The 15,652-nt window shown below is 35.4% G+C and overlaps 1 protein-coding gene across 3 annotated transcripts in view; it reads left to right on the forward strand.

The window, feature by feature from the left end:
* The window catches only part of PTPN3 (protein tyrosine phosphatase non-receptor type 3), a 131,208-nt gene that overhangs the window by 97,477 nt on the left and 18,079 nt on the right, over positions 1–15,652 (forward strand). For all 3 annotated transcript variants that reach the window (XM_082045732.1, XM_082045733.1, XM_082045734.1), the window contains 8 exons: positions 1,054–1,252; positions 2,218–2,295; positions 3,293–3,349; positions 7,498–7,654; positions 9,426–9,592; positions 12,376–12,466; positions 12,730–12,791; positions 13,524–13,670. In XM_082045732.1, coding sequence (XP_081901858.1) covers positions 1,054–1,252; positions 2,218–2,295; positions 3,293–3,349; positions 7,498–7,654; positions 9,426–9,592; positions 12,376–12,466; positions 12,730–12,791; positions 13,524–13,670 — 958 coding nt within the window. The remainder of the gene's footprint in view (positions 1–1,053; positions 1,253–2,217; positions 2,296–3,292; positions 3,350–7,497; positions 7,655–9,425; positions 9,593–12,375; positions 12,467–12,729; positions 12,792–13,523; positions 13,671–15,652) is intronic.

Below are 15,652 nucleotides of genomic sequence, written 5' to 3' on the forward strand. Positions count from 1 at the left end.
GTTTCCTTGCAAAATGTACTGCCACTGAGCATGGGATTTGTCATGGAAGTGAAAGAAAGGTCTGTCTGCAGTGGGGTAGTACAAGTGGCTAGAACTCTGTGCCATACAGAGCACTGTATGTTAGTGGCAGAAAACAATGTCTTAGCTATACCTGAGCTTTCTCCAGGACAGAGATTTTTCACAGTGTTATGTAGCATTTATAAAGACGGAGCACTTAGTTTGTGTGGTATCTGTGAGTTTGGTCCAATTAAAGAAGGGCTTTAGTTGTCTAACAGGACTGTATTTCATCCTTTTCATAAGAGGGCATGTGCTAAAAGAATGTCTGAAAGGTACTGGAGCACCACCAGGTAACTTGGCCAATTCTAAGATTTGAGATATTCAAAACTAAGATTTCTAAGATTCTAAGATTTGAGATATTAAAAAAAAAAGACTTTTGTTATCCTTGAATGTTAAGGTTCTTGAATCAGTAGACCAGGTCTGCGCCCCAGTTTAATTCTGGGTCCTTCTACATGGTTATAACTACCTCAATTGCACAATATATTAACTGTAATTAAACCTTTCATTGTCACTTCATTTCCTATTTTTCTGACAATTTGCTGTGGCTTTTCTGCAAACCACCTCCTCCCAGAGGGCTAAGGTTGAGATAGCACTCATGAGAGGGAGGAATGAAAATAAAAGTGCTTTGCAAGAAAGACAGTGGAATCACGGCAGAAGCTTTTCATGGGTAGGATTGGCAACTGAAGTGCTTTTCCCCTGGGGTTTGGCTCTCTTCACATTACTGTGATTTCCTGTACCACTATGACATCCAAATATTTTGTTTTAAGTGTTATTGCTACTCTGGTTTTGTTTTGTCCATTCTTCTGGATATCCACTGATCAAATGATAGGCTTCAATCATACTCCCGTTGTCTTATCTTGCATCTCAAGAAGTGGTGTTATATCTAAGGTTGGTTTGCTCTTTTAACTGGGCAGTACATTTTTACGTTGTACTATTTAATTTAAAAATCTGGATAACAATACCTTTGTAATATTTATTTATCCTTTTTAAATGAAGGAATGTATTGGGAAACAGTCCAGTGCAGAAACCTCTGACCCATATCTCACCTAAAGCCTTCGCTGAGTCTCCCAATGGAGTTGGTAACATTTCCAGCTCTTACCCGTTGGAAGGGGTGGATAAGCAGTTCTTAGAAACATATGACAACATTACAAAAAGTAACTTAACAGAAGATTCCAGTCAGTACTACTGTGATAAGGTATGTCCAATTGTATGCTTTTAAAGTCAAAACTAGTACTGAAAGTGGCTTTGAACTGTAGACTAAGAATGCACAAAAATTTTGCTTGTATTTCAGGATGAGTGTATTTTATGCAGTAACAAGAATAAATCTTGTCTTACTACTCGAATTTATCAAGATCATGTACAAAACATGGCAGGCAAGCCTGCCAGCTGCATTGATTTTCACAGTGTCTGAGCTTCCAGAAGCATCTGCAGGGGAAGTTCCTAGTGGAATGGGAATCCATGCATTTCCTCCAAGGGGAAAGATCAGATAACTCACGTTGCTCTCTGTCTTGATATCAGGCACAACTCTGCTTTATCCAAGACATCTCTTCATCAGGGTGGCTAAACATCATCCTTTGTATTCTGCACTGACAAGAGCGCAGCAGCTCCCTGCTGGTGTTACCTTATTTCCCCCATTTCTCCAGCCTGTTCCAGAGGGGTGCTAAACAGCTTCCTAACCTGCCTGTCCAGTAGCTGCTGCCAACTTTTAATCCTTCTGTCTTGCGGATCTCTTGCAGAAGATATTAATGCACCCACTTAGAGGAGAAAAACTGGGGAAAAGTAGTCACTTCATGGTCTTCAGAGTAGATTTGATTCAAATGCGTTGCACCTAACTTTTTTTTTTTCTTTTAAGTCACCTTTAGTAAAGACAACACGTTGAAAATTTTAATAGAAGCTATCATTTGAGAAAGCTAATGTGAGAGTAACAGTGTTAGGGCAGAGCAAGCAGAGAACATGTTTGCTGTTACGTATGTTGCTATTTTTACAATTTAAAAAGTTATGATCATGAGCATATTCTGTAACTTTAGCTTCTTCATATTTTAAATATGGATTTACGTATTCTTGTTCACATCTAAATTTGGAATTTGGATGTACTATTTTCTAATTTGCTGCAACTTTCTTTTAAAAATTAGGAAACTTTTTTTTTTCTATATATTGCAGAATGACGTAATTGAGGGAGATTTACTTCTGGTGCGTATCATACCAGATGAAGACGGGAAGTTCGGATTTAATCTAAAGGTAAACCAGCAATCTTGTAGTTATTTTTAAATGCTTTATAGAAATACTATGCTTTGATTTAATGATTATTCTTCATTTTTAATGCAATGCTTTGAGAAAAGCAATATATTTTACAGGAATTTCTTATGCGCAGAGTTTTTAGAAGTGGCAGCCTAATCATTAAATGCTAAAACATCATTTACAGAAATGAGCCTTTACCAGTTCTGTGGGTTTTAGTTGCATATACTATGGGCATGGCACATTTCCAAAGCAGAATGCCTATTTGGCAGCTTAAATATGAACTTGAAAGCCTAATTTAAAGCATCAACTTTTGGAAAATTAGACCTCTGTATTATAAAACAAGTTAGATAGTTTGTGCTATCCAAATGAAGATATCCATTAAAAAATAATAGTTGAAAGGTGCAAATTAATTTATGAAGAAAATTGAAATTACTATTGATAAATGACTTGTAAATTTATTACATTCCCTCACTGAAATTCCATTTAAGCTGACAGAGTAGTGTGAAGCAGCCATAATATTAAAATCAGGGCAGAGTTTGATCTTTTCACCCTGGGCATTTTATTGATGGGGCTGTGATAGAACGTCATGTAAAGAGAGAGTAAGGGAGTACAGTTGTCTGGAGCTGTGATCCTACCTAATCCCTTTGCAGGTTCGTCACAACGTCTCGGAACACTGTCCACCTTGCAAATTCAAGTGTTGAATTACACTTGCTTGAATGGTAGAGTTAGAATAAATGCTGCATTTGATCTGTTTATTGCATACTAAAATATATGGCCAAGCGAAGGCCCTAGGTCTAGTTTACCAGACATTGGTAGCTTTAAAGATACTGCACCTTCCCACCCCCATTTACTGATGAAAATTCCTTTTTATCAGCCCTGCCTATAATGACAGAGCATAAATTTTGTATAAAAACAAAAGTGATTACATGTTTTAAATACTGCTTATGCTTATTATAATGGTAAATTTATTGTTGTTATTTACTTGACATCCCTCTAGGGTGGTGTAGATCAAAAAATGCCATTAGTGGTATCAAGAATAACTCCAGGATCGCCTGTAAGTAAATTCTTAAGATTTTTAATCCCTTCCTTTACTATTCCCTCCACCAACATAAGCAGTATGAGCTGTTGTCTTTCAAAACTGACTTGACCAGTGGTTTCTTAAACCACAGATTAAAAGATCTGGAAGTGTTAGCCAAACAAATTACCAGCAGAAAACATATTTTTCCCCTGCCATCTCAAAAAGTGCATCTTGAAATGGAAAATGTTTGATGAGGGGCAAGAGCAATGATTAAAGATTTGAAACAGTGTCTATTAAAGGAGTAGTCTGGGCCTCTGCAGCCTAGGGAAAAAAAAAAAGATATTTAGTTTAAGGGAGATGTAGCAGAGATCTGTAAGATTAGGAGCATTGTGAGCAGAGAATTCCAGTCAAAGAACTACAGGCTACCAAAGCAAGTTAGTGGAAGTCAGGTTCTTCATGCTTAGTGAAGCAGTTCTTCATGCATAAGATAGTATACCTGTGAAATTCCTTGACAAAGGATGCTGTGGTTAAAATAGTTGTGTGGGTGGTCAGGAGAGGACAAACCTTGGGAGAAAAACCTTCTGACAGTTGCTGACTAGACAAACCACAACAGGCTGAGGAAATCCTTAGGGTTAAAAATATTTATAAGATGGGAGAGTACTTGGCAGGAGAGGGAGAAAGGGTGCAGAACAATGTTTTCTCTGTTCCTATTTTGCCATGGATTTTTGCTGATGGAAATATTTATGAACTAGGTGGAACATTCATGAGAATTAACAAAGCCATTGAGGACTCTTGCTGAACTGTGAACTAATAATACTAATATAACATCTTGGTAACTTTTTTCTAAATAATTAGTATGTAAATTTGTGAGGGCATATGTTATCTCAATTTTTTTTCCTCTCACCTTCTTCCAAAGTGTATTTCACAACTGTCATAAAATCATTTCAGTGCAATCTTGATAGGAAATATTGCTGACTTAATCGCAAAAATCCAATGTACTCTTCACATTTTAGACTCTTTTGGAATATGATAAGCAGTCACAGGGCTGATATCTAAATGTCATTATGTAAATCAGGCTAAAACAGATTGTTTGAGAAATAGTTTTTGTCACATTTATGATTGCTGGTTTGACTTATGCAGTGCATAGTACTCCATGATGAACTACAATAATTATTTGAATAAAATAGTAGAAAATTATCATTATACCTTAAATCCACAAAGTGAAATTAAAACAGTGCTTAAAATATTTCATGGTCAACCTAGACAACTTCTTGAGGGTGATTTGAGATACTGAAGTTAATGTAGGGCAAACAGGCTCATTCCATGATCAGAGAATAAAAGATGCTTTTCCAGAGGCAGTGATTTCTTTTGGCAGATTCAGATTGTTTTCTGGAAAGTATTGATCTGGGTTTTTTTTTATCTTGGATTGGAAAAGGACTGGACTTCTAACTTACACACTTCATTTAAGCATCTCCAGTTAGTGGCATAGCCACCAAGTGAGCAAGTTATCAAGGGTCAGGGAATAAATTGGGAACAGTCATCCAATACAATATACTCAACACGAGTGTTGTAGAACTCATGTCATGCTACAGCAAGGAGAAAAAAAATACTTATTTTTTGAGCATTGTAATATTAACATTGATTATATTGTTTTCCATAAACTAAATTTCACCTGTTCCTGACTGTTTAATGGAATGTAGCTGTAATTGGAAATTCAAGTTAAGCAGTCTATGGAATACATTGTTATGTTATTATAGTTCAATGATGGCTCTGTTCATTGTGTTTGCTACTATTTTATCTTGCTCTAGATTCACTTAGTACCCTGTAAATTGTCTCAGGGATGCTGCTTGGTAATACTATTTGCTAAGATTATTTCTCAGTTTTGGAGGTCACTTTTTCCCACTCTCCTACAAAAAGATCTGAGGAAGCAAATATCACCAAAATAAGGCTGTATTTGCTCTTTCAGGTCCTAACTTTATTTTTTAAATCCCCCTCTAATACAGCAGCAAGGGAAGATTGTAGGACAGAGTAGCCAAAGTTGTTGTGGGAGAGCATTAAATCTAAGAACAATCATTTATTGCATCTGGTATTTTTTTAAACTGAAGTACTATACTGATTTTTTTCACAAATGTTATTAATGTCCTAAGGTACTAAAGAAGTCATTATGGTTTTATTTAATAGAGCTTCTCATTGAAAAATAGGGTGCATGCTTCTAGAAGCAATAACAAGGTGATTAGCATAAAATGAAACATTGGGTGTGTACAATAGGACAGGAAGCCTTTAACATAATTAATTGTCTGGAAAAGCTCGGTATCTGAAAAAATCTACAAATTATGCTTACATGGAAGGAATTAATTCTCCTTTGAGAGAGATTTTATTTAGTCAGATAATTCAAGTAAGATAGATGAGCCATTAACATGTCACATGACTAAAAAGTTTCTTTGAGCAAAGATGTTAATGTCTTTCTGTAATAAAGAATGAAAGCCAGCAAACAGCCAAGAAATCTAAATTATACACAAATACAGGAGATCAGAAACTATTCCCTCCATGTTCTTTTGAACTTCTTGGCTCTCCTAGGCTGACCTGATATTGTCTTTATATCACTTCTTTTTTCAAATAATTGTAGTTCAGAAATAATAATTTATATCTCAAATAAAAATATTTCTGAGTTATTAAATCAATGTCATTCATAGCTGCATTCTTCAGTCTTACCTTTGTCAATTGTACAAAATATGGAAAGGGAGATTTTGGGGAGCTGTGAATACCTAATTAAATCAGTGTTGAGCAACACTGTGGTTGTTCCTAATTCCCATTATTTTTCTGTTTACATTTGTCTTTTTAACTAATCATTATCAATCTTTCTTTTATTATTTTCTTTCCACATTTCTTTGGAACAAGCTGGGGAAAACTATTGCTTTTTTTAAAATTTTTAACCAGCTTTTCTGCTTGGGAGGTTTTCCTCTTGCATGCATCTGTCTTTTGTCTGTCTTCTTTACCCGTTTTGTGGTACTCATACATGTCTTAAGTTTTTTTTGTTTTACTTTATTCTCTGACTCCACAACATCTCTGGGCAACCTACTCCAGTGCTCACTAACCCTCACAGTAAAAAAAAAAAAGTCTTTCCTGATGTTCAGGTGGAGCCTCCTGTGTTTTAGTTGCCTCTTGTCCTGTCACTGGGCACCACTGAAGAGGGCCCAGCTCCCTCTTCTCTGCACCTCCCCTTCAAGTATTTATATAACTCAACAAGATTCCCCCTGAACCTTCTCTTCTCTAAGCTAAACACTCCCAGCTTTCTCAGCCTTTCCTCATACTAGGATGCTCAAGTGCCTTAATCATCTTCATAGCATCATCGTCATATTCTGGCCATAACTTGAATTGCTTTGCACTGAACTTAGAGCTAAGAATACAAAGAAGGGTGGCAGAAAAAAGCCAAACAAACCCTAGGGTTCAACAGTTAATCTAAATTGCTGCATCCAAGACAAGAAAAAAAAAATGTAAGTTTTCATTTGAGATGGGGAAAACTTTGCTTTAGTGTTCTCTGCAGCACAGGTAGCAAAAGACTGTCACAAATGCAGGGTACTTGAGCATCATAGGTTGAATACTTACCTGCATCTTCTTGCTAAAACTTTCAGTGAATGAAGCGAGGAAGAATGTTCTCTATTTGTAGATATCATTTGATATCCACCAAACAAGAATCTGATAAATAACAAAATTATCAAATTTTAAAAGTGCATGCCTGGGGAATGTCATGTTACTTAAATTACAGTAATCAAAATAATGTTTGGATTTCTCAGTACTGACTGCATAAAAACTGAAGTGTGTTTTCTAATGTGCCCAAAACACTTTTTCCAAAAATTCATTTGCAAATGGCTATAACCAGTGGTTGTTGAGGCTTGGAGTCTGAAATTTAGATCTTTAAGAGCAATCTGATGATGACTGTTTGATAACTACAAAATATTTTTATAGCTATCAATATGCTGTTTGAACTGTTTCTTGTCTTCATTGAGAGGCTTTGAAGCAAGAAAGACAGCTTTAGAATGTCATCCTTTGGTAGAACTTCTGACACAGAAGATGAAACCCTGTGAGGAGAATTCCAAAGACGTGATGAGCTTATTATCCTGAAGTGTTCCTGCTTACATGACTGGCTGCAATAACACTAATGTGTTTCTTTGGTCTTGAAACAGGCTGATAAATGCATTCCAAAACTGAATGAAGGTGATCAGATAGTATTAATTAATGGTCGAGATATCTCAGAGCACACGCATGACCAGGTGGTCATGTTCATAAAAGCCAGCAGAGAATCTCACACGAGAGAGCTTGCACTTTTGGTCAGGAGGAAAGGTAACTGGGCTAATTTTATTCATTTTAATCTTTTTGATAAAGTTGCTCTAATGCTTGGTGGTATACCCTCTTCTGTTTACATGAATATATTCTCATTGCACTGGGAATACATCTGTGCTAAAAAGCAGATCTCCCTGCTTTTGAATTAGTAGTACAAATAGTTGCTACTGTATAGGTTCTCACCACTGCAACAGGGAATGTATCAAGTTAGAATTTATTATTTTTTAAGTTTAAAAATCTAGGAGTACAAACAGCCCCTTGCAAAAGTTGTGATGCTTGTTGGGGGTTGTTTTTGTACATATAGCATATTTTCACAAATACCCAGTTGCGAGTTTGTGAATACCCATCGGCTGTTTCCCAGCACAATTTTACAATGAAACAAGTCAAATAAGCTTTTTTTTTCTTTTTCTTTTTTTCTCTCTTTCCATTCTTAGAATAGACATTTTGTGACATTATTGAGCTTGATTTGTGCTGGCTGCTTGCTAAACTGCTACCAGCAAACAAGAGACAAACTCTGAAATATACAGTGTCTTAAGCCTGTATATTTAAAATAAAAAATAAAATAAAAAACATCCAGCTTGGTTTTGCTTGTTCCATATTTAGACACATGCAGATCCCAAAAGCTTGCAGATGATGTGAAACTTCTAGTTTATTGTTTACCTTCCTCAAGAGCTATGGTAAGGCCTTAACAAACGTGATCATGGAAGGGCTTTGCCCAGTTTCTGATTACGTTAAGGATTGTGCATCATTGGGAAACAGGAGGGAATAAAACTGCCTATTTGATATGTATTTCTGTAGCATTTACTTGATTTAAAATTTCTTGTGTTTCTAGGAAGACAGATGGGCTCTTGGCCTTGTTTTCCCTGAACAGTCCTGCTCCTGTTATTGCAGGCCTTTTCACTGTCTCTATGCCGCATTTAGTCTTCCCTTAACTTTTCTAGTCCCTTTCCTACTTGAAGATAAGAGAAGTCTGCTCCCAGCTAAAGATAACCTGTGGCCTCATGTCATTTTTATAGGCATGAGTATGAACAGCTCCCTATTTTCTGAAGTTGGGCAGATGTGAGCCATTCTGATCATGGCAGAGAATAGCCACAGCTGGACACATTTGGTGATGCAATAGCTTTCATAGGGACAGAACTGCTGTGTAGATTAATTCATTAATGTTTGTCATGTTCTTCAACATGTTAACAAGGAATGCCATAGAAAACTGACTAATATTTCTTTTTAAATTTGTTAAGATAGCTCCTTCAGTGTTAGCATAAGAAATTGCAAAAGATCATTCAGTTTCTTCTCTAGTGGCAGGGGAGTACAATGTAGGTATGTTTGTGCTTGTTTTGCTATGGGGGGTTAAAACTTATCCAAGCTTTTTACAGAGATATTCCATTAATTATGCTTTAAACTTTTTTAGGCAAAACTCATTTGTTTTTTACCATGGTGGATGTTATGATTCATTAGCCTATTCAGCAGTTCATTCTGTAAGATAAGGTTGCAGCAAAAAACCCTTTGTACTTGGAAGTCAAGTTTTTTGCCTTCACAGATAGACACCTTGAGGAGTTTCATTTTCTGAAAGGTCATAAGGACATGTTACTCTTAAGTAGTTTCTACAATAATATAGTAGATAAAGAAATGCTGTTAAATGTGTTGCTATTTGTTTTCCTGAGATCTTGTCTTAGCAAACTTTGTTGTCCTTGCAAGCCAATAAATTTTAATATGTGTTGTAAACACATTAATGATGTATGTAATGGATTTTAATTTTCAATACATCTTTCAGTAGTTAAACAGTTTGTGGAGCCTAAATCAGAAGACGAAGCTGATTCCCACAATCTCCCAGAATCTCTTCTTCCTGTCTGTTCCCAATATGGTGGTGATACACTGGAGGAGTCTATGGAGCAGCTAAGGAAAGGGCTGGAAAGTGGGACTGTCCTTATTCAGTTTGAGGTAGGTAATACTCAGCTCTCAAATGCCATTAATATAGACCAGTAGCTGTGACCAGCAAGTAATGTAAAGGCTTAATTAATTGAAAATCTCATTGCTCCCATTCAGTCTTATCTCAAGACAGCAAGAATGTGACTTGCCCACCAGTTTCACCCTTCACTACTTAGGACAGGGAAAACCAAGTTACCAGTCTTTGATAAAATATCTGCTGAGAAAACTGTGTTTTAATTAACACGTTTCTAGCTCAAGTACCCAAAACTTACTAAATTGATATTTTTTTCTTAATTATTTTGTTGAGTAGAATACTGAGGTTTTGACAGAGGTCAGTGTTGTACTTTATTTCTTTGTCCATGCCACTCAGTGACATTTCCAAAGCATCTTTTATACTTTAAGTTAGGATTTCAAGTTCTCATGTTTTGCCTTCTTTTGTGGAATAACAGAAACGTGACCATTCCTCATCTTCTTCTCTTAGAGGTTGATATGAAAGTGTTAGAATGTTAATTTCCATCTGCAGGACATTTGTAATGTCCAGTTCTGCGGTTTTTCTACTTGGCAATCTGAAACACTGATGGTTACTTCTTGGGCAGATTACTTCATAGGTGAGATTCCCCTGTATATAGCATGAGACTTGGAAGAACTGCTGTATAGATAAATGAATTAATATTTGTCATGTTCTTTGACATGTTAGCAAGCAATGCCATAGAAAACTGACTAATAAAATGTTTCTATAGTTTATTAAATTAATTCCTTCAGTGTTAGCTTAAGAATTTCCAAAAGATAATGTAGCTGCTTCTCTCATGGTGAGGGAGCACAGCGTATGCATGTTTGTGCTTGTCTTGCTGTTGTGGATCCAAAGATTTATAGTAACTTTGGAGAAACCGTGGTTGTTATGATTTATAAATTTCACATTTTGGAGTTCTGGAGTAACCTTTTCTCATGCTGAAAACTTGTAGAACAGCAATAAATTTTTCCCCATTTTTATTATTTTTTCTTTCTGTTTTTTTCAAAAGATTTAATGGTGGTTGCTGAAGAGTTGTGGTATTGCTTATTGCACCTCTCCTTATGAGGTTTGCTTCGTTTACAAGGTTTCTGAGAGTTAAGATTCCCTTTTTTTCTAAGGAATAATGGACTATGGTTCATAGCTGTTTTCCCAAATCCACAGCACTGGTTGCAATGCAGCAACCATGAGTCTCTTGGCTATTGAAACAGCAACTGAAGAGATATGAACTAGCCTTTCAATGCTTTCTTTATTGTCAAATTTGCTGACTAAATTTGTGCACAATGTTCTGTAATAATCTTCATAGGATATTTGATCATTTATGACTTTTTTTACTGACTGTTTATAAAAGGAAATTATTGATGTTACAAAAATGCGCAAAACCATTTTGAAATCTAATAAACTAGGTGACAGCTTAGTGGCCTTCTTTCTTTGAGTTCATTGTTTAGTGATCTTTAGAAGCCGACACAATTCCAGAATCAACTCATCAACTTTGGCTCTCAAACTCTTTATTCAAATTAGTAAAATAGTAAAGAATTAGCCAATAGACTATGAATAATCAAGTTTTTCCAGAATATTTTCCTCCACCTAAGCAGAATTTTTGAAGTCTGTCAATGGCAAATGACTTTTTGCCAGGCAACAATAATGAAGCTTCAGAATTGTCTCTTAATGTTAAATTATTCTTCCTTGTCTCCCCAAAGAAGCAGAAATTGCAACTTGACTCTAGTAAAATGGAACTTGAGTTATGACTGATAGAAGCTGTTCAGTTATGTATAGTATCGCGTTCTCTTCTCACGTGCCTTCTTTATGCTGTTCAGGTTAAAAAACATGGTGAGCTGTGATACCAAGTATTAGGATTCAATAAATCTCACAGCAAAATAAGCTTTTTGTGTGATGTTCCTTTTCTCTAAACCAAAGTAGGAGATTTTAGCCTCCTATTTGTTTCATTCTATTTCATGTATGGAACTGAATTCTAAGTCTTTGTTAAAAATGTAAGGTATAGTGTGTTCTTTGGTAATGATATTCACAAAACTCTGGCACAACCAGGTTAGTAACTCAGTTCTAAGTTACTTTCATCTGTATTTAATACAGAAAATCTGTAGTTGTATCATTGTTTTTCTTGATTTTTTTTTGTTGTTATTTTTCCCTCTCCATAGCTTTCCTTGTTTTGTAGGATGCACTTAGTGCATTTTAATCTTAAAATTTATTTTCACTTATAGACTTGTATGCCTACATGTATTCCAGATAAAGTTTGCAAGATAGGGGTTGACCCAAAAGAAGAGGAGTCACATGTTACAAGATTGTGATACGCTGAAGCTTTGTTTTTTTCAGGATTGAATATGGTGGTTTTAGTCCAGAGAACAGAAGTTTAATTTCTTGTAGTACCTTTGATTCCAGAAAATATCAGTCTGCAGCTATTTTTTTCTTCTGATACCTTTTATTGCTCTGTACTTCCACACTAAACCTCTGTTTTCCTTCTGGCACACAGTTTTATAAGAAAAAGGCAACTTTGCAGGGAAACTGTTTGTATCAATGACTCTTAAACTTTCTATTTTTTTACTTTCTAGAGATTCTTCTAGAGATGATGGTGGGCTAGCAAGAACACAAATTCTTGCTGTGTTAAAAAGTATAAAAATCACTCAGGTGAATTTTGCAGACGGTTAGGAAAAATATTAAAGAAAATAACATTTTTTTTCAGTCTCTGTATTTTCACGTGAACCTATTTAATGTGTATGCCCAACATAATCGCATCCCTCAAAATCTTCCCATCTTTCATTCTGTCTTGCAGCAACTTTATAGAAAGAAACCAGGACTGACTGTTACATGTGCAAAGGTACCTCAGAATATGGACAAGAATAGATACAAAGATGTTCTGCCTTGTGAGTATTAAGTACAGGCTTTCTGCCTATTTTACTTTATCCTTTAAATGACAGCTTATAAAACTGTTATATTGAACTTCTTGATTGAAGATTTCATTATATAATAAAAGTTGTATAATGGTTCATTTTATTTTCCAAAAGGTTATCTATTTTGGTTTGTATTCTGCAGTTTGCAATTCCTTGGGTTTTTTTGACTTAATACAAGGGAAGCATGCCCCTTAATTGCTAATTTGATTTCCTCTTTATTATTTTTTTGCATGCAGATGATGCCACAAGGATAATACTGCAAGGAGATGAAGATTATATTAATGCAAATTATGTGAATGTAAGTCATACAGAGACCTTTATTTGCCTACTTTCTATATTACAATAGCAGATTTAATTTAGGCTTTTTAAGGATTAAAAATTTTTCATTTTATATTTTGGGGATTTGTAATGTAAAAGATGTTTTACCATTCCAAATACTGCAAAAGCTGAGGTTGTCTCGTATAGCTTAAAACTAAGCTTATTTTCCCCTCAAGAACCACTTATGGCCTATCAGTTATGTGGTGGAGGGTCTAGAAGATAAACTAGAGCCCTGATTACCCTAATCACATGTGTAGGCTGGGAGACAGGGAGAAGAGGGGAAAAAATATGTATGTTTTTGTCAGATACCGGAGTTAAACACCTAAATCACAGAATCAACTATTAACTTTCTGTGTCTAGCATCTGGCAATAAACAGCTTTTGCTAGTGTACCGTTGGTACACCTGGCCATTGTTCCTTACTAAATATTAAAGAAAATTTGGAAAGCTTTACAGTTCCAAATTTTCAAATACATTTTTGCTATTAGTCATCTCTTCCTAGTTCAGCATGAAGGACTATAGTGTCTATTGTGTACATCTGGTTTAAATTAAATATTTAAGGGTTCATCACGTAACAAATTGTCATCTTGATTGTTTTACTAGTCATCTCGCCCCCTTAATCTTCCCTCAACTCTGTTTGAATGAAATGCTGAATTAAAGAAAAGTAGTACTTGAGTAATGAGAGCAAACTTTACATAGAATTTTTCTTTATAGATGGAAATTCCTTCTGTGGGCATTGTGAATAGGTACATTGCTACTCAGGGGCCTCTTCCACATACATGTGCACACTTCTGGCAAGTAGTCTGGGATCACAAGTTGTCACTGATCATCATGTTAACAACTCTAACTGAACGAGGACGGGTAAGTGTTCAGGTTCCTTGTGTGCTGAAGAAATGAACTATGCCTTTGATTTTTTTTTTCCCATTTTTATGACTAAACAACCCTAAAATAGACCAGCTTATCCTGTTGAATAATTTTCTGAAGGCCAGGCTTTCTGAATTACTTAGAGAAACAGGTACTCTACAACTTTTTTTTTTTTTTTTATGCTTCTTTGAAAACAAACCAGTAGTCTGATAAACAGAAATCACTGCATTGACTTGATTTTGCTGATCAGCCAGGTACTATGTGCTTTACTTTTTGCACCGCCCCCCGGGGAACTGGGCTCCATGTTGCAGTTGTTCTCCTAATGATTCTGGAAACGTTGAGCGGGTTGAGTGGAACTTGAAGTCTGGCTTTAAAAGAGTCTGTCTTTGAAGAACTTACTAGTTCTAGCATGCTGGTGTTTCAGAATTTAACCTGCTTACTTTTATTTATGTCATAGGTTCTTTCCTGGAATTGTTCTAATAATTCTTTTAATTCTGTTTAAATAAACTCCAGCACTCCATTTGTTTCAGAATTTCAGTTAAAACGAAAGCAAAATCTGGTATATTCTCATGTACTTTAAATATCCTTTGTAGTTTTAAATATGAAAATTTTAGATTATTAATGTACATAAAGGGATTGGTTTTGAAATTTTAGAAGCTGAAATCCTAACAGTTTTTAAGAGGTGAAGAAGATGGTATGCCTTCACTGTAGCCTTTATCTGTATTTCCTGTGTGATCTGTCCTGCACTATCAAATTCATCTGGCATCCCAGTCAAAAAACAATGTTTTTTGGAAAGCAAGAGAGCAAGTACTTCAGATGCTAAACAGCTTAATGATTGAGACGTAAATAGGGACAGTTAAGCAGCAATGGAATTCCTCATTGAAATGTGTGAAACAAGTATGAAACCTGAAAAACAACAGAGTTTAACCATGGTCAGGTTACACAGCTATTCATGGAAACAGACACTACTGAACATCATTTGGCACAAAAATGCTCCCTTCATTTTCAACTGTATTGGTGTCAAAAGAGCTTCCCACTTGCTTTACCTTACATTGAGGAGAAACACAGGTTCATGCTGGTCTGTGCTTTGCCCAGTGAGTTGAAAGATTCAAGGCAATTTGTCATTAACTTCCAACTGTCCTGCTGGTATATTTACATACCAGACACTTTTTCTGGGTTTTGTTTACTTTCAGCAGTGTTTTGTGTTTGCCCAGTTTGTTGGTGAATTCTCAGGAACAGAAGATATATGTTCTTTTCTAAGGAATAATGGACTATGGTTCATAGCTGTTTTCCCAAATCCACAGCACTGGTTGCAATGCAGCAACCATGAGTCTCTTGGCTATTGAAACAGTAACTGAAGAGATATGAACTAGCCTTTCAATGCTTTCTTTATTGTCAAATTTGCTGACTAAATTTGTGCACAATGTTCTGTAATAATCTTCATAGGATATTTGATCATTTATGACTTTTTTACTGACTGTTTATAAAAGGACAACTGACAAATGCCAAAACTTTTCCCAAACCCTGGAGGTTTTATATTCTAAAAATCTCTTTTCAATGTTTTTTATCCTATAGTACAAATGTAGAAACATTATTTTTTTTAGGTTTTCCCCCAGTAGTGTTCATGTTTTAGAAACTGATATGTTTTTTTGACTTATACTTAGGGGGAAGTATTTCACATAGGTTACTACAGTAAAAGTTTCAGGTATAGTGGTTAAAATTTGGATTTTAAGACATTGAAAATTGAGCCCTAAGAAAGGCAGAACTAATTAATTTTAGCATTTCAAAATTTCCAGCTCTTGTCACTATAGATTAGCTTTAAAACTATGTTATAGACGAAAAATGTTATAGATGGCACAAGCAATATTGATAATTTGATCTAAAGCTGAAATACAAACATGTTGGGAATATGAATATTTTGGGGTTCTTTTGGGGCTAGTAAGAATTATTAAAAAGTTTAGGCAGTAGAGAGGACAATT

Source organism: Streptopelia decaocto (assembly GCF_964273445.1).
Source record: "Streptopelia decaocto genome assembly, chromosome: 2".
In the NCBI taxonomy this organism is placed as follows: Eukaryota; Metazoa; Chordata; class Aves; order Columbiformes; family Columbidae; genus Streptopelia; species Streptopelia decaocto.